The sequence below is a fragment of the Schistocerca nitens genome, chromosome 2, assembly GCF_023898315.1.
Source record: "Schistocerca nitens isolate TAMUIC-IGC-003100 chromosome 2, iqSchNite1.1, whole genome shotgun sequence".
Taxonomy (NCBI): domain Eukaryota; kingdom Metazoa; phylum Arthropoda; class Insecta; order Orthoptera; family Acrididae; genus Schistocerca; species Schistocerca nitens.
Genome location: NC_064615.1, coordinates 264,325,855 through 264,345,526, shown reverse-complemented (window position 1 = coordinate 264,345,526; position 19,672 = coordinate 264,325,855). Strand labels below are relative to the sequence as shown.

The 19,672-nt window shown below is 39.3% G+C and overlaps 1 protein-coding gene across 3 annotated transcripts in view; it reads right to left on the bottom strand.

The window, feature by feature from the left end:
• Positions 1–12,158, bottom strand: part of LOC126236001 (uncharacterized) — a 78,526-nt gene extending 66,368 nt beyond the window's left edge. For all 3 annotated transcript variants that reach the window (XR_007544858.1, XR_007544859.1, XM_049945010.1), the window contains exon 1: positions 11,951–12,158. Coding sequence is in view for 1 of the 3 variants with exons in the window: in XM_049945010.1 (XP_049800967.1) it covers positions 11,951–12,070 (120 nt within the window). In the remaining 2 variants the exon portion in view is untranslated. The remainder of the gene's footprint in view (positions 1–11,950) is intronic.
• Positions 12,159–19,672: the final 7,514 nt, after the last annotated feature.

Genomic DNA, 19,672 nt, shown 5'->3' with positions numbered 1-19,672 from the left:
CCAACTCGAACCCGGAAGAGCTGGTGGGATAAAAACTTGCGGATAAAAATCAGAAGGGAGCTGTGAAAGCCTCAGTCGTGCAGGGTAACTAAAACATAATGGCGTCAAGCTGTGTTGCATGGCTTATGAAGGTCAAAGAAGACTGTGACAAGGTGCCAGCGGTTATTAACAGCCTGCTGGACTGCTGTTTCCAATCTGAGTACATGGTCAGTTGGAGATCGTCCTCCTTAGAAGCCACACTGGGAGAAGCCACACTGATATGAGCACAAAAGGCACCAAGATTCAATTACCCCACATACCGGAAGCTAAACATCTTCTCAAGCAGGTACAAAGAACGTTTGTCAGGCTAATCTGGTGGTAGCTGTCTAGGGACGTTGGGTGCTTCCCCGGGATTAAGGAAAGGGATAACTATAACGTCTCACCATTTTGAAGGTAAGGCATCCATTAGCCAAATGCAATTGAAGACCCTGAGTAGATGCTGCCTCTGGGTAACGTCCAAGCACTGGATCATCTGGTTGTGAGTGGAATCCAAGCCTGGGGCTGTGTCACGTGAAGAGGTAAGAGCCTGCAAAAATTCCCATTCAGTGAAGGGTTCGTTATACTAGGGTTCAGCTTGGTGGGGGTTGCAACAGAGGAGGGTCTGTTCAACTCGGCATTTCCGTCAGAGAACGACAGCAGTACAGGAAGAGGACACTGATGCTGTCGCAAAGTGTGATGCGAGGTGCTCTGCAAGGACAAAGACATCATCCACAGAGCACCTTGGAGGATAAGACCCTAGACAGTTGACTAGCGCTGGCAGCCCAGAAGACTACGGAGTTTGGACCAAACCTGTGATGAAGAGGCCTGCGCCCCCAAGGAGAAAACATAGCACTTCCAGCACTCCTTTTTATGCTGCTTAATAAAGTAGTGAGCCTTAGCATGGAGACACTTAAAAGTGAGGAGGTTGGTCTGCAAAGGGTGTCTATTAAATTGCTGCAGCACCCATCGGCGGTCCTGAGTGGCAATGCTACATCCTTAGTCCATCACAGTACCGACTGATGCCATGGGAGACCTGTGGATAGGGGGACAGTAGTGCCATCTGCATGAAGAATAGTTGCAGGGATGCCCTGCACGGCTGCATCAATGCAATTCATGAGAAAGAGTGGTTGATTGGCTCTGCAGAATGCCCAACAAGGGGGTCTGTCTGCCTGACAGTAGCAGGGGAACAAAAGAATCACCAAAAGTGGTCACTGTCACAAAGGTCACCATCGGGTGACCAATGTAGGGAAGCCACGAGGGCAGGGGAGGAGATTGTGAGATCAATAGCAGTAGAGATGGCATGAGCAGCACAGAAGTGAGTAGGGGAACCGTCATTGATGAGACACAAATCAAAGTCGTAATACACTGGTCAATTAGAAGACCCCAAGCCGTTGAAATGGCACTCCCCCACAGCGGGTGAAGTCCACTGAAGTCCCCGAAGAGGCGATATGGGGGCAGAGAATTGTTGTATTAAGGTAGACAGTTCAACACAAGGAAGCGGCTCATCTGGAGAGAGGTAGACATCACAAACGATGACTGCTGGAGTCATCTGCACCCTGACTAATATTGCTTCCAGGCTCGCATGAAGGGAGATCCTATCACTAATGACATCAGCGTGAATCAAAGTGCAGACCCCTCCAGATGCTATCCCAGGGATGGCATAGTTCTGACAGAATGTCCAATAACTGTCCAATAACCACAAAACATTGCAGAGTGCTCGTTACGGAAGAGTGTTTATTGAAGAGCAAGACAGAACTCAGAATAAGAGCAAACAAGGCATTGTATTTCCGACTGGTGACGATAATATCCACTGCAATTCCAATGGATTATCAAGTAGCGAGAGTCCAGGTTAGACATAAAGAAGCTGCGGGAGGTCATGTTACTTGACTCCTTTGGAGGTGGCACTTCTTCAGCCAGGGAGGGGGAGCAGCTCCCGTAGGGAAGGAGCACAACAGAGGCAAAAGTTGAAGAAAGTAACACTGGGTGGTGTCTGTAATATTTTTGGCATGCCTCATCATGAGATAGGCGATCTAGGGACTTGTACTCTCGGAACTTCTTTTCTGGTAAGCAGGGCAATCTGGCAGGCGAGGAGAGTGGCAGTCATGACAATTGACATGCACAGGTTGTGGCCCACTGTACAGTGTGAAGACTTATGCCCACAACGCAAGCACCGAAAGCATCTCACGGGTGCTGGGCTGTATGGCTTCACATCATATCAGTAGCACAAAACCTTGACCTTCTCTCCCTCGAATGCCAGAATGAAGGTGCCGTTATCGGTCCAGTTGTCTTTATGACCCTCCTGCACATGTCAAACAAACTGAACGCTGCATTGCTCCAGATTAGCCTGGAGTTCCTCATCATCAGTTTGTAGGATGAGATCCCTATGAAAAATCACTCCCTGGACCATATTCAGAGACTGGTGAGCAGTGATAGACACTGGGACATTGTCAAGACGACCACAAGCACATAGAGCTGAAGACTGGGTGGCGGTAGAAGCTTTGATCAACAGGGATCCCGATTGCATCTTACTAAGAAACACCACTTCATCAAACTTGTCCTCAATATTGCCCACAAAAAACAATGGCTTTGTGGCGGTGAACGTGTCCCCACCTGTCTTAGTTCAGACGAGGTAGTAGGGAAAGTGTTTCATCCCATCACAGCAAGCCTGGCCCTCCTCCAAGGATGTACCCAGGAAAGAGAAGGCTGCCAGCTCATACAAAGCAGCATTCAATGATCCTTCACCATTTGAAGAGGCGGCCAATTCAGAATGGCCAGATTTTTGCAGTCTGATACACTTCATGTCCCAAACATCTGCCCCGATACCACCCACTCCGATCAGGGGCTCTTCCCATTGGCACCACCCAGCCGCAGCATGGGCTGCCTGATACGGCCTTTGGCAAGATGATATTTTTTACATTCAATCATTTTAGTGGGCTGTTCCTTATGGAAATATTGTTCTTTTTCCCCCTGTCTCTTCTCTAATGTATATTTTCAGTTTTATTACCATCACTCAATTACACTGGTCATGAATGATGAAAAGCTTTTTGTAACTATGTGATATATGGATGTTGTCATTTTAAGAAAGATTTTAATGATGTGTGAAGCCGTAATGGTACCAACACTATAGCTCGTATCTGGTAATTAATTCATTTATTTGCTCTTGAACCCTGATACAATATGTGCAGTTCTGTAAGCTGTTTTATGTTGCCAACATGAGAAAAAATCTGCTTTCTATCTTAGATTTGAAAATGGGTAGATTGTTGGCCGAAATTAGTAATCCACCCAAATAAAGAAGATTTCATGTGCAATCCTTACCTCCAGGGTTGTCAATCCATAAACATAAAAAAAAAGAGATTGAATTGTTCACAAATATACATTCCAGTAACAAAATTAATTTCAGAGGGTCTTTTTCTGGTTTTTCTGTAATGAGAATAACTTTCCCATCTATGAACATGATGTTTGTAGTGCAATTCTCTATGGAGAAGGCAGTAGTGCGGGGAATGGTAGGGGTGAGGAGAGAGGGGGAGGGATGGAGGGGGGAGGGATGGATGGGGAGAGGGGGAGATCAGGCAAGAGGGGGTAGGGGCAGAGGGGGAGGGTGGGGAGGGGGGACAGGGGAGAGAGTGGGGGGAGGGGATGGGGGGGGGGATAGGATCACTGTGGCAGGGTTGGTAGACGGATGAATTTGACAGCTGGTGGAGTCCTTCCACCAGGTAATCCTTATGGTTCAAAACCACAGTGGTGGGGCCTTTGTCAGCAAGTGAAATTGTAAGGACAGCATCATTTTTTGGTGGTGGACTGCAGTTCTTTCTGCAGCTGTGTGGTTAGCTTTCACGTTGACGGATTTGGGGAATGATGATGAGGAAAGGTTTGAGGTTAAGAAATACTGGAAAATCAACAGGGGCTGATCTGGGGGCAGTAGGGGTGGATCACGGTTGGATGGACGAGTGAACTGAGTCAGCCAGGCTCAATATTGGCCTTTGGTTGAGTGTGATTGGTAGGGTTGGTGTTGAAAAAGTATTTCCACTATAGTGAAATGGAGAAGAAGAGAAGGTCTTTAATTAAGTCCAGCATGATTGAATTTGGGAATGTGGCAGGAGATAAGGCCTTTGGAAAGGACTGATACTTCTGTGGGACTAAGGAGTTTTTGGAAAAAGGTTCATGACTGTTCCACTTCGTTGCTATTTTCTGTCTTTATATATAAGCAATACTCAAAATAAGTCAGTTACTACTGGGTGGAATTTAACATTCCAATTTTTGAGTGAGTCCTTTGAACCATACAGAGCCTTTCTAAGTTTACAAACTTTGCCATTCATTTTATTGCAACATCCAGTATATGTAAAAAATTAATAGGGCCATTGATGTATGCCATGTTAGATTGCTATTAGTGCAGCAGTAAGTATTCTAAGCAGGTAACAATCAAGTGAAAGTCTGGATTTATGGAATGCTTTAAAATGTGTACTGTGTTATATTAAGGGAACCCTAAAACCAAGTCATATGCAAGGGAAAACTGCACCAATACTATAATTGGTTATGTTGACTCTGATTGGGCTGGTGACAGTAGATAGAAAGTCGACAGGTGGTTATCTCTTTGAAGTTTTGGATTGTAGTGTCTCACGGGCATCTAAGAAGCAACCCACAGTGTGTCTGTCATCAACAGAATCAGAATTTTTAGCTTTAAGTATGGCAACTAACAAACCCTGTTGGTTCAGTAATTTGTATTACAGTCTTCCTGAAACTCAAAGAGCTGTTGAACTTTATGAAGATAACATGCCAGTGATAAGCCTTTGGAATAACCCAAAGTTTCACCATAAACTTAAGCATATAGATGTCAAACTGTTATTTGCTAGGGGGAAAGTTTTCGTTTTGAAAGTAGTGTTAAAGCACATTAGCACAAATGAGCAACAAGCTGACGTTCTGACAAAGCCTCTACGTAAAATAAAATCTGAAAAATTTAGAGCCTTGCTTGGACTTATTTAAATCTTTTAATTTAGTTTTTATAAAATCATTCATTTACACTCAGGGAGGTCATTAGTTGGAGTACCAAAGTTTCACCCAGTAATCTTGAGCTCACCTGTAGCAAGGTCCAACTATTTCGAAATTGCAATTGTATTGCTATCAAGACTTCTGCAAATGCATAAAATAGCAGTTTTTTCTGTCACTGACTCAACAGGTGACTTCAAAATCTCTTTCATAACATAATTTGCATACAGAGGCTACACCCTTATAATCTAAATTTTCTGTTACATAAACATTAATGTTGAATATGAAGTGAAACACTTAATATACCTCAAAAGCCAGAACCTTTAAGCTTCTCCAGAAAAATGTTGTAATTTGTGCCCTCATGTGTCTTTGACAGACCACAAAAAATCCTAATATGCAAAACCTTGTCATTTAGATATTTTAATACAGCATCAGTGAAATATGGTAACGGATGAGAGGATGCTCTGGGATCATGGTGACTGACTCAGAATCATACTTGTAGACATACTCAATTGCTAAATGGGTTAATAAATATTTATCCTAGCACCTTTCTTAAATATAGGATCTAACAATGGCATGCTATAGTCTGCATGGGAAGATACCTTGTGAAAGTGATGCACTGAATACATGCCTCAGTACAGTACCTGTATCTGAAGAACATCCTTTTTAATATTGTACTCGTGCAAAATTATGAAAGGATGAAATACAGCCACAAATTACAAGCTCAGTTCAGCATAATTTGCAGGTAGACTTGTTTTAACTTTAAGAATATGGTGATAGCTTATTTTCAATACTGTCAGCTCCTGTTGTTCCAAGGCACTATTTTCTATGTAGCCAAAGTGTGTCGGCATTATTAGCTCTAAGTGAAAATGAGTAAACAGTAACTGCAAGAAAATAGTTCTCTGTATCACATCACAGTGTGCAGTACATTCACCATGACCTCTGCATCTGCTTCACCATAATTTGCACACATTATGGTGCTAGCACATTTTTTTTTTCCTTCAACTCCATTTACGTCATAACACTACGTTCACTTCACATGTGATTATTTTACACTTTTGTCACTCATATTTTGCACCTTTCCTTAACTCTGCTTTGGCTGCTGCCTCAACTATTTGCTTTTACTTGTCTTTCCTCTGTTAGATCAGATTAGATTCATTCCAATTGATCCGTAGTGAGGAGGTCCTCCAGGATGTAGGACATGTCAGAAAAACAATAATACATGAAAATATTTACAACTAAAACAAATAAGCTAATGTATCTTCTACAGGTCCCAAGTAGAATGATCGTCTTTTTCTTCTCTGATGAACACGCTATGAAAGGATCATTTTACAAAACTCATTTACTAAGATCGCATTAATACACTAAATTTAAAATAATATTTATAAGGTAATAAACATAAGAGAACTACTACAATACTTATTTACAATGAACACATTACCGCACTGAAATAGTGCAGAAGTTAGATTGTACTTTTTATACACACACACAAATCAGTTGGCTCTACTGAGAAATTCATCAATGGCGTAGGAGTTGGCCACCAATAAATCCTTTAGGCTTCTCTGAAACTGAATTTCATTGGTTGTTAAGCTTTTTATGGCTGTTGGCAAGTTATTGAAAATGTGTGCTCCTGAATAATGCACACCTTTTTGTACAAGAGTAAGTGACTTTAAAGCCTTGTGAAGATTATTCTTATTTCTAGTATTGATTCCATGAACTGAGCTGTTGGTTTGAAAAAGTGATATATTTTTAATGACAAATATCATTAAGGAATAAATATATTGGGAAGCAGTAATTCGTAAACCTAGTTTGATAAACAGGCCTGTGCAGGATGTTCTTGAGTTTACACCACATATAACCTTATTGCACATTTTTGTGCCCGGAAAACTTGGCTTGATGAATTACCCCAAAAAATAATCCCATATGACATTATAGAGTGGAAGTAAGCATAGTATGCCAGCCTTTCCATTTTCATATCCCCTATGTTTGACAGAATTCGCACTGCAAATAGAGATTTGTTTAGGTGCTTCAGCAGTTCTGTGGTGTGCTTCTCCCAGTTGAATTTATTATCAAGCTGTAATTCCAAGAATTTAACACTGTCCACTTCTTCTATCTGCTTGTCATCATATGTTAGGCATAAACTCGTGGGGCACCCCTTACAAATTCTGAACTGCATGTAGTGTGTTTTTTCGAAGTTTAGTGACAAGGAATTGGCTAGGAACCAGTGATTAATGTCCACAAATATTTTATTAGCCAATCTTTCTAAGACTACATTTGATTTGCTATTTATTGCAATGTTCGTATCATCATCGAACAAAACAAACTTGGCATATGTTAATGTTACTGACGAAAGGTCATTGATATGCACAAGAAAAGGTAAGGGCCCTAAGATGGAACCTTGTGGGACCCCACATGTAATTAGTTCCCAGTTGGATGATGCCTGATAGCTTAATGCATGTCTCTTTCCTAATAACACCCTTTGCTTTCTGCCAGAGAGATAAGGTTTGAACCATTTTGCAGCATTTCCTGTTACACCATAATATTGTAATTTACTTAAAAGGGTATTGTGATTTACACAGTCAAATCACAAAATATACCAGTTGCCTGAAATTTTTTGTCTAATGAATTAAGTACATTTTCACTGTAAGCGTAGGTAGCCTTCTCAATATCAGAACCCTTTAGAAGTCCGAAACGTGACTCTGATAGCATTTTATTTGTGATAAGATGGTTATAAAGCCGATTGTACATCACATTTTCTAAAATTATTGAGAATGCTTGCAAAAGTGAAACTGGACAGAAATTTGACTATTTCTTTATCTTCCTTCTTAAACAGTGGCTTAACTTCAGCGAATTTCAACAATTCAGGAAATATTCCATTGATAAACGACTGGTTACACAGCTGACTTAATATGTTACTTAACTCAGAATGACATTCTTTAATTAACTTTGTTGATATTTCATCATATTCACTAGATGTTTTAGATTTTAAAGAATTTATGATGGACATTACTTCTGCTGGGGTAGTGAGGGTCAAATTCATATTATGGAAGTTACTTGAAATGTCTGGTCTGAGGTGTCCCATGACAGCATCTACAGAGCCTGACAACCCCATCTTTTCAGTAATAGTTATAAAATGTTTGTTAAAAAGTTCTGCAACACTATATACATCTGTCACCAATGTATCATTTACTCAGGTCGACTGAAGCGTACGATTCCACCCGTCGGCTTTGACCCGTGACGTAAGGTTGTTGTGGTGTGAGACGACACGACGGCGCAGAATTTAGTTTGTGAGAGTGGCGTGTTTGTAGGTGTCGTTTTGATGTGATCGGTGGTGCTCTCTGGTGGTGTGTTAGGTGATGTTTTTGTTTTAGTTTGTGAGTGTGGCGTCGTGTGTGAATTTTAGTAAATTGCTTTTTTTTATGTCTTTGGTAGGTATGGATATGACTGACAGGGTCAACAGTTTTTGGTTGTCTGCTATGATGGGGGACAGTGTGTTGTCTCTAATAAAATTTCTTCAACTATTCGGATTTTTGGATGAAGTCGTGAAGTGTTCAGTATGTTGTGAAGAAATGAGGCTTACTTAAAGTTCCAGTGTCTCAGACCAGCAATGGCTGTATGTGAAGATGTTGTAAGGATAACAGGTCAAGGAAAGTGTTCGATCCCAATGTGTGGTTGTGAATGTTGGTATTGGTATCGGGAGATGTTTTTGAGCTATATAGGTGAAGGGAAGTGTTAGGTCCTAATTTATGGGATCGGGATCTGCTGTTGAGGTATATAGGTCAAGGGAAGTGTCAGATGCCAGATGATATTGTGTTTAGTGATATTTGGGGAGTTCTGTGATGTCGGGTTTTTTTCGTCGTTTTGCGTGGTTTTATATGGGGGTAGGTGTCTAAATTTGTTTATATTTAGTTTATCCCCACCCAAAAACCCCTATTTCCCGCGCTTGTCCCGTTAGTGTCATTAGGCTTTTTGTGGAACGTGTGTGTGTTTGTTTTTCGATGTATTTTCGTCCTCATAATGTGTACGAAACGACTTTATATGTGCCATATTGGAATCGTGGTTTATGGTCATTTCCGCCATATTTGTGATGTAATGGGTCAAAGCAGATGGTCGGGATCGGACGCTTCCGTATTTCCATTTACTCTTAATCCTATTTGCCCCTCTTCATGTCTTGTTCTACCTGTCTCCTCCTCCACTATTTCCCATACTGTCTTTATTTTGTTATTTGATAAGACTATCTTTTGATTGTAATATATTTGCTTTGATGTCCATATCACAGTCTTTAATATTTTGCAGTATTTCTTGTAATGTACTATAGCATCAACATCAGGACTGTTTTGGATTGACAGATACAGTTTCCTTTTTGTTTTACAATATACCTCTATTCCTTGTGTAATCCATGGCTTCTTTGTAGACTTTGCTCCAACCTTGGTTAGTTTTGGGGGAAAACAGTGTTCAAATAAGGTAAGCACTTTATTAGCAAAAGTGTTATATCTTTCACTCATGCCATAAGCATTCTAAACATCACTCAAAGGAATGTCTCTGAGAGGTGTCCTAAAATAATCAATTTTTGGCTTATTGATTACCCTCTTGAGTTCAGATTCAGCATTTAGGCCTACTGCATATTTTGTCTCGTGTATGTTATAACTGTGCCAACAGAACAGTGATGCCATTAACATGACAGGGATTCCAGCTTCAAGAAATGATCAGTGTAAGAGAGAGAGAGAAAAAAAAAAAAAACAAACAAAGGCATCAGCAAAACAAACAGGACCTTCATGGAAATATGAGGTTGGTCTGTGATGTTGTTATTAACACCTTTAAACATATTTAAAACTTGAAAATGTCAGACCACAATGGAAAGCTAGTGGGTTTTCATCACAACTATCACCTTACAACCCAAGTTACACTTCACTTTAAACAACGTAAATGATACAATCAAATCCACCACCCAGAAAAACTAAATGTACTTTTAGAAACAGACAGAAGAACGATACACATTAGTATATCAAGGATGACACACACAACATACGACACCACACCTCAAAAAAATGCCTACCACTAACTCGTTTTAGACACTAGATCTGACTAATTTTCACTCTGCCCTACTGTGTCTTTCCTAGCCCAGGGCCCTTACTCAACTCCTGAATAGTTTCATTTTCTCTTCCTCTGCATTAAAGAATTGCTGTTTCAGAAAGCTAGTGCTTCTGTAATATTTTATTTGTTTGTTGCTTCTGCAGTGCTTTGGTAAGCAGAAATGTTTTCTATTTTTTAATAGACTGTTGTTACATTTGAGATGTTTCAATTCACATCTTTAGCCACATAGATCCTTCAGAGATGTCACATGAGAGAAGTTGTACATTAACACAACGAAGCACAGTGACTACCGTGAGTCATATCCATGAGGTACAGCAAACTCAAACAATAATTTACTTTACTGGTACTTGTTGGTTGGTTAGTTTCAAATTCCACGGATCATTTGCACAATAAATCATAACGATGTGGAAAAAGTCTTTTTAAATTCACATGAACAATTATTTTGCAACCATAGTTTGATTTATGCTTTACAAAATAATGTACTCTTTACATGCACAACAAGGCAGCATTGCAGTTAACAGTCAAGTAACAGCTACTGTGAAAGATATATGTCATAGACCTGGAAAATCATCTGCAGAAGCAGAACAGTAAGCCCTTTTTGTACAAATGGGTAAGACAGTGAAAAATCTACATTTTTAATTATGAAAATATCTACTGCACTAGCTAAACACTTCATCACTATTATGCAATCAGGTTATTCTAGTAAGCCTATAAATGTTCTACCCTGATGTGGAAGCTGCACATAGTAACTAACATGCATCCAAGACACTCGTAAGTAAATACTTTGTAATATGCAATGATTAGGCTATGTATATAAAAAGCAGGAAGGTCGATAGTTTAGCCTTCTATGTTAGTATCTCTCTCTCTCTCTCTCTCTCTCTCTCTCTCTCTCTCTCTCTCTCTCTCTCTCTCCCCCCCCCCCTCCGTGTGTGAATCATTCTACCAAACAATACACAAGTAAGGATCTGAATGAGAGAATAAAAACAGCTTTGTAATATGGATACACAGCAACATCAATGTAAACTAATTTTATATTTTTACTAAACGTAAAGAGAGATGTCACATTCTAGACAGACACAATTAAAAGACACTTACATGAAGCTTTCCCTTCATCAGTACAAGACAGACACCATTCATATACACAAGCAAGCACACCTCATGCACACAACCGCCAACTCCCACATCTCGGGCCAGAATGCTAACTAAAGTTTCCATTGTTTAATTTTATATTTTTTATGATTGTAATAGCTTTGGTGATCCCTACATAACAGACATGAGAAAATATAAAAAATGCTGTAAGCATCAGTGTAACTTCATAAATGCATTGGCCTATAGAGGCGCAATACCAGCTTAACCTTTAAATTGACATATCCCGTAATCACACTACATTTTACATTATTATACTGAATACAAGGTTACTCCAACAGAACCATAACTTTGTTGTACCGTATCCTGTGTGCGGTCTTTTCTTGGGTGATAATTTCCGTAATTATAATAGGCAGGGTTATTAGATAACAAATAAATGGTGTTACAGTAAAATAAGTGTACGTACATGGCTGATTCTACATTATTCTGTAAAACTTGTCCGTACGTATACTCTCTAATCGTGAAACTGCGGTATGTTCCCCTTCCCTTCCCCCCTCATAAATGTTTGCTGATGTATAAACAGTGCTCAGATTATTCAGTCTCATTATCTAACAGAAAAAGATAATCGTGCAGAGTTGTTACCCATCGCTCCCATGTCATTAAACTAATAACGAATTTCATTTTAACATCTTGACATGGTCTATATTCATTACGCTGATCAAGGAAAAAATCTATAGTGAACAAGGAAGAATTAAAAACTAGTACTTACAGATATCGGCACCAGTTGTGTTACCTTCTCATACAGATTGTTCGAACCAAATATCGGTATAAGCGGTGCAGTTTTCCATAAACACAACCGGCAAACATTTGACGCAATCATCTCCTCCATGGCGCTTTGTTTTCAAACACACAGCACGCTACAGCTTGCCGCCTGCGGATGACGGCACAAGCAAAGATTTTGACACAATCGTGATCTAATCATGGAGGTAAAAATTCTACCGCCATGGATCTAATTGCTGACCCCCCCCCCCCCCCTGTGAATTTCCAGCAAAAAATCCGTTCCAATCGAAAGTTTTGGTTTTTCCACCGTCTAACTTAGCTTGTTCAACAGCAGAAAAGAAACAATGCAATCCATATGTTAAATGTTACAGGATTCAAGTTAGCTTCCTATTTCTGTAGAGAAAATATGGAGAAAGGAGGAGTTGCCATAGTTGTCACAAACTGTTTTGATGGCAAGAATATTGTTGTTAATAAGTTTTGCTCAGAGCAGCACTTAGAAACTTGTGCGACAGAAGTAGTTTTTCATAATAAGTCCTTTATAATAGTAGGTATATACAGATCATCTTAATGAAATTTTAACCTCTTCAAAAAAATGTGGAGGCTCTGCTGTCCCATCCCATAGTAAATAACAAAGAAATAGTGGTTGCTGTTTTTTTTTTTTTTGCGTTGTGTCGTCGTCAAGTGCTATCGCCTTTGGCGGCTGGACTTAAGGTGAGAAGTGATTATCAGGATCAAGGATCAGTTTTATTTATTCCTTTGTGGGACAGTGAACTCGTTATGGTTCTTGTGCCCTACATTTCATTCAATATCTGGAGGCTCGTTGGTCCTACGTTGAGTTTTGGTTTGGTTAGTTATTTAAGATGGCTCTTATAGCTCTTACTCTGTGCCAAGGTTGGGTGTCTACAGTGGCTACGTCCTCTAGTTGTAATGTTGTAGGCCTAAGGGCGTCTATTTTGTCGATAATGCTTTGAGTCCTATCTTTTATGAGTTGTGAGATGTATTTTACGGATAGTTCGTTATGGAGTGTTTGTGTCCTAGTCCATCTAGGCGCTTGTAGAATAGTCCTGAGACATCTGTTTTGGGATCTTTGGGGTTTTGTTATGTTGGTTTGACAGGTGGTTCCCCAGGTTGAACACCCGTATAGCATCATTGGTAGGATTGTCGCCTTGTAAAGTCTGAGCTTGGTTGGAACTTTCGTTTCGGTGCTGCTGAGTATTGAATATAAACTGTCTAGTGTGCGGATAATCGTGTTTCTCTTGTATTCGATGTGGCGTGTGTAGGTTAATTTATTGTCTAAGGTGACACCCAGGTATTTAGTGTGTGTAGTCCAGTCGACTTCCTGGTTGTGGATGGTTAGCTTCTTTCGTAGTTCTGGCCAGCGTCTTGTGAACATCGCTGCCTTGGTCTTTTGTGCGTTTATTTGGATTTTGTTGTCAGTCGCCCAGAGTTGCAGGATGTCTAGTTGATATTCAAGGCGAGCTATTGCTATGTTCAGATTTCTGCTGCTGGATAGTAAGGCAGTGTCATCAGCGAACTGCACGAGTAGGTGGTTGCTAGTGTTTTTAATGTGGATTTATTGAAAAGCTCTGTCAGTGAATAATTGTTGCAGTCAGTAAAACTATCATTTAATTTAGTTCCTACTGTGAATTTTGCTACTAGGATATGTAAATACTCTTGAGACTGCTATTGATAAAATCTTCGTAGCCAAATCTAGGGAAAAAAGTCATATCACAAAACCCATAGTAAATGGGCTATCTGATCATGACATGCAGCATCTTGTGTTAAATGTGAGCTTGTCAGGATAGAAAATCTATTAAATCTGAGTACGGCAGGGTAAGAAATAAGTCAAAAATTGAGAAATTCAGGAAATTGCTCAAAGACATGAACTGGATAGATGTTAACAATACGTATGACTCAAGTGGAAAATACAAAGCATTCATTAACAAAGCTACCTACACTTTTGAAAATTGTTTTCCCCTAAAGGTAACTCAAATCACACAGAAGTAAAAAAATAAACTGTGGATTACACAAGGGATAACGAAATCAAGTGGGACAAAAAGGATAATGTATTTGCTATCTAGGAGCAGCTCTGATGTTAGAATTGTAATGTATTACAAGGAATACAGCTAAATATTGAAGCAAGTAATACAGAATTCGAAGCAGCTTTATTATGAGAAAAAGATAATTACATCAGGCAACAAAATAAAGACTGTATGGGGTATAGTGAAGACAGAGACAGATGGGGCCAAAAAGGAAGAGGAACAGATAGCTCTAAAAATAAATGAGACTTCGGTAACAAGTACATGTAGTGTTGCAAACCTTTTAAACAAGTGCTTCATTTCTGTTACTGACAGCTTGGGGTTATTGGGTTTGGTTAACAGTGCTATGGAGTATCTGAGATAAGTCTTTAAAAATAACTTCAATAAAATGGAAATGACACTCACGTCTCCCAAAGAAGTAGCATCCATCATAAAGTCCTTAAAATCTAAGTATACCAGTGCCTATGATAACTTATCAACGAAGTTAATCAAAGAGTGCTCATGCGAGTTGAGTACTATCTTAAGTTACTTGTGTAGTCAATCTCTTAACAGCAGAACATTTCCAGACTGGCTAAAATATGCTGAAGTTAAGCCTCTTTATAAGAATGGGGATAAAGAGATATCATCAAACTATGGACCAATTTCACTTTTGACGGCTTTCTCAAAAATATTAGAAAAGGTTGTGTTCTAGTGTCTCCTTAACCCATAAGCGGTCGCGCAGGGTTTTCAGAACACCCCAGTCATCCTTATCGATGAATTATTACATAATGCATAAGAGTATAAAGTCATGTTCTTTGGCACCTTGGTAGGACGTAATATGAAAGCTTTGAGTAACAATAGAATCTACAATCGAAGCGCAAGTTCCAAGAAAACACGCAACAATGTGCCTTGGGGTGTTGTCAGCACCCTGCGCGACTCTTTATGTTGCAGTGCTGCGAGAAAGCGCATTGTTTGTTCTGTAGCAGCAGCTTGTATTTTGTCGCTCTGTCCAGTTAAAACAGCTATGTATCTTTACAAAATAGAACAAGAAAGAGTAAGAAGCTTCTGGGAGAGGTCTTAGACGAAACTTTTGAAGGAAGAGAAGAGGAAGAGGAGGAAACAGACAGTTGCGAAGTTCTCTCTCATCACAGTGACACAGAAACGGAGGATGGAGACAACCTGGAACTGGAACCGCAAGTAATTGCAGCAGATAATGAAAGCAAGTATGATTTTTTTATTGGAAAGGAAAAGGTTACAAAATGGATGAAAAGTTGTCGTAGTCACAACATAAGAACTAGAAGTATTATTCATCTCACTGTCGTGAAAGCTTTCGGAAAATCTGCGAAAACTGCAGTGGCCTGTTTTCCGATATTTCTAAATGACATAATAATTAGAACGATTACATCGTGCACAGATATTTACATACAACACATTGCATCAAATTTCACAAGAGACCATGATGCCAACCAACAAATGAGGAAAAAATAAAATCTCTTCTGGGTTTGTTGATATTGGCTGGGAATTACAGGCAGGACACCAGAATCTGGAAGACTTATGGGACACAAATGGTTTTGGAATTGAAATATTTCATGCAACAATGAGTTTACAGCGCTTTCGTTTCTTGTTGCGTTGTTTAAGATTCGATGATATTCAAGACAGACCACAGCGTAGACTATTTGATTGCCTAGCTGCGTTCAGAGAAGTGTTTGAATTATTCATGTCAAACTATGTCAGTAATTATACTGTGTGTGAATATACGACTGTGGATGAACAGCTGGTTGCATTTAGAGGCAAATGCAGTTTCCGACAGTGTATACCAAGCAAGCCTGCGAAATATGGTTTAAAAAATTTCACCTTATGTGACGCACGAACATGGTATACTTTGGGGATGGTTATCTACGTTGGTAAACAGCCAGAGGGTCCCTTTGCAGTGTTGAAGTCGCCTAAGGAGATAGTAAATAGACTTGTACGGCCAATCGAAGGCACAGGACGCAATGTGACACTAGACAACTGGTTTTGTTCCATACCACTGGCTGAATAGCTCCTGGGAAAGAAACTTAAGTAGTAGGAACTCTTCAAAAGAATAAGAGAGAGCCCCCTCCAGACTTTATTTGCACGAGAGGTCGTGAACTTAGAAGCAGCCTTTTTGGATTCAGAAACGATATCACCATAGTTTCATATGTGCCAAAGGAGGGCAAAAACGTTATTCTCCTTTCATCTTTGCATCATGACGGCGCCATTGACACTAATACCGCGGAGATAAGAAACCATCACGATATATAATAAGACCAAAATAGGTGTGGACACAATAGATGAAATGTGCGCTAGTTATTTAACCCCAAGGAAAACTAGACACTGACCACTTGTCCTATTTTTCCGAATGGTTGATACTGCTTGCATTAACGCCTTCATCATATACGTAAATAATAACAATGAGAGGATTTCCCAAAGAATGTTTTCACGTGATGTCGGAAGATCATTAGTAAATCCCATAGTGCGCAAGAGAGCAGCCACTCACTCCCTGCCTAAACAACTTAGACAGAAAGCCGCTAAAATGGCGGGAATTGAAGACAGTTTAAAGGCACATTTGTAGGATAGGCGTGGAAATATAGCAAAAACTTGGACATAAGTTCAGAATATAAAGAATTATATGAGATATTAATTAGTATAAGCGGTTGTATCGATTGTGGCGTGAAACCGCTGAAACATTAGAATAATTACGCAGTTCAGTTGTCTTGCCGAGAAGACTGCACCTTTTTTGTTCTGGAAGCCGTCCTGATCGGACGCATATCTGAAATCGCTGCAAATAATTCTTTGGCACACCGCCATTATTATATATGAAGGGCTTATTCCAATAGTGGTACAAGTCCATTTTTGTTCATATTCAGATACAGAGTCCTAAAGTTAAATGAGAGCAGAAAAATCTGCAGTTGAGATACCAGAAATATTCAAGCGTGTGGCTTCTAGCTAGAGATGAACCTTTCTTTCTGTTTTTTGGCTCATTAATTTCAGAAGCATTATAGACAGAAAAGCGGAGGTAATGGACTTGTACCACTATTGAAATAAACCCTTCATATACTGAGACGCAATCTCACTAGGCATGCTCATAGTTGCACACAGCAACAGAATTAATGTAGTGATGTGTCTGTGTTATTCCATTTAGTATAATATTTTGTGAATACAGTGATATTATTTAATCTTGTGTTTCATTGATGTTGCAAGCTTGTTATAAATTATATCAAGGTCCAGTACGAACAAAAGCTTTGGAATTATTCAAACTATGAAGTTCGATATTAACAATAAAATCACGGTCAATTTACATTGAACAGACCTTCTGCAAAAAGCTTTTGTCAAGGTCGCAAAGTTTGTGTAAACTGATCACATACTATTATTAATAGTTATTATTATTTATCTGATGTCTGATATTCAAAATGCAGACAGGAAAAACCAAGGCGAGAGAAATCAAACTGGCGTCTTCGTGTCTGGACCATTTATTGTATTTGCTACATTGTTTTTCTTTGTTGCATGGATAATAGGATCATATCTGACGAGCCATTGCAATTGAATATTTGTAAAGACCAAACAAAAAAATGAACCATTGAAATTGATAATGAAACCTGGAATCTACACTGCATATTTGGATGCAAGGTAAGACATGACATTTGTACATTAGCATGCTAGTCCAAGCACAGCTTGCTTTCCAACTTTGTGAGAGTTTTCCATAACCGTAGCAGTCATTTTTGCGCAAGATCGCGTATTCCAAATTATTTTTATCTTACAGTTTCTTGCAACAACTCAGTCATACCATTCCACAAAATGGCCGAATTGTGTCATGGGCAACGCAAAATGGCAAGCAGCCATTAATGTTAATTTATTGACCATTAATGCTAATTATTGCTCATGTAAGCCAAAATTGTTGTTTTCGAAATTAATTTCATGAATTCATTTTCAAACGTGTTTAAAGATTTTTCTTGCAATATACATTACGTGTAGCATGGTGGTGATGTGTAAGCAATTAGCAACACGACAGACAACAGCAACAAACCAAATCCAATTTGGACATTGGACAAAAGAGTGACAATGACTCCAGAGGTGACTTCAATATTAACGATCAATCAGCAGTTTACATGCCTAGTGACGGAAATATCGTAAACAGACCGACCACTAGTCAAATAGCTAAATCCAGCTCAGAGCCCATTCTTGCCCATGACGTCATGTCAAACGACATGGTGGAGCTGAGCATTTTCAGCTGACAAATATTGCCAGCATGTTTGACACTATTATCAAGCAAATGACTGAAAACAAAAATCACATGACATCAATACATAATCAGATGACTAAAAACAAGGAAGACACTTATGTTATCAATACATAATCAAATGACTAAGAACAAGGAAGTCACTGACACACATATATTATCAATTCATAATCAAATGATTAAAAATGGAAGACACTGATGCGCAAATGTTATCAATACATAATCAGATAAATGAAAACAAAAAAAGACATTGACGAACACATGACAGTTTTAAACACGCGACTTGACGAGATTAAGGCTAAATTAAGAGCACTAAAAAGTTGTAACGACATTTTGCGTGAAAGAGTAGACGAGATTAACACGAGACTAAGCGGACAAGTGTCTGAACTTGACTCAAAATTTTCCGAATTGAACTTGTAGCAGGAAAAAACCACTAAAGATGTAAAATATATTCAAACTGAATTCAAACATTTAAACGCTACAGGCAAAGCTGTTGCCACTCAAGTGAAATCTTATTCGTCAATTCATGACTCAATAAAAACACGCACTACTGTAATTGAAGGCAAAGTTAACACTATGGATAAAAGACTAACAGACAAACTCTAACCACACATTGACAACGATTTTACCAACATGAATAAAGAATTTCATGACTGAGTTGATCAGAAAAATAAATACTTCGACCAATGTATAGAGGAAAAATTACCGACGGTTGTGCACAAGACCGTAGCCGAGTTTGTGAAAAATAATAAACATGTCATAGCTGAAGCAGCTCAATCCAGCGCAGCACGACAGAAACAACTAAACGACGACGTAGGACCAGAGCGTAGTAATACTAATAATCAAATTGCTTGCTTTGGTAATGAAAACAAATACAGTTATGACACGTATTCTCCGTGCACAACACACATCTCACAATCACTGTACACACCTGTACACATGACACCTAATTACAATGGCGTCATTTATGGGCAGTACATTCCTTTCCGTTCTCCAATCGAGCATACAACAATTATAGTGGAAGCAATTGACATTACAGTGTCAAAGCAGAAGAAAGTCTGACTAAACATCGCCAATTTCAACCTTCCAGTCCAGAAAAACGTACTGTACATCCTGTAATTTTTCTGAAAGCATTTAGAAATGCACTACCAGGAGCATGGAGTGACCGAAAGAGAATTTCTTACGTTGTAGTTTACATCCAAGGTGACGCAGCTGTCTGGGCATATACTGAAGCCATCAGATGCGTGACATATGAGCAATTTGGAAGAGCTTTCTTGGCCAAATTTTGGTCGCAGTCGGTACAAGAACGCCTAAGGAAACAGATTATAGAACCAGAGCCTTTCAATGCTAAACATGGCAATTTGCGAGGGTATTTTGAGAAATATCTGAATGTGGGCCACTTTCTTGATGAACCTGTAACTACGAGTGATATATT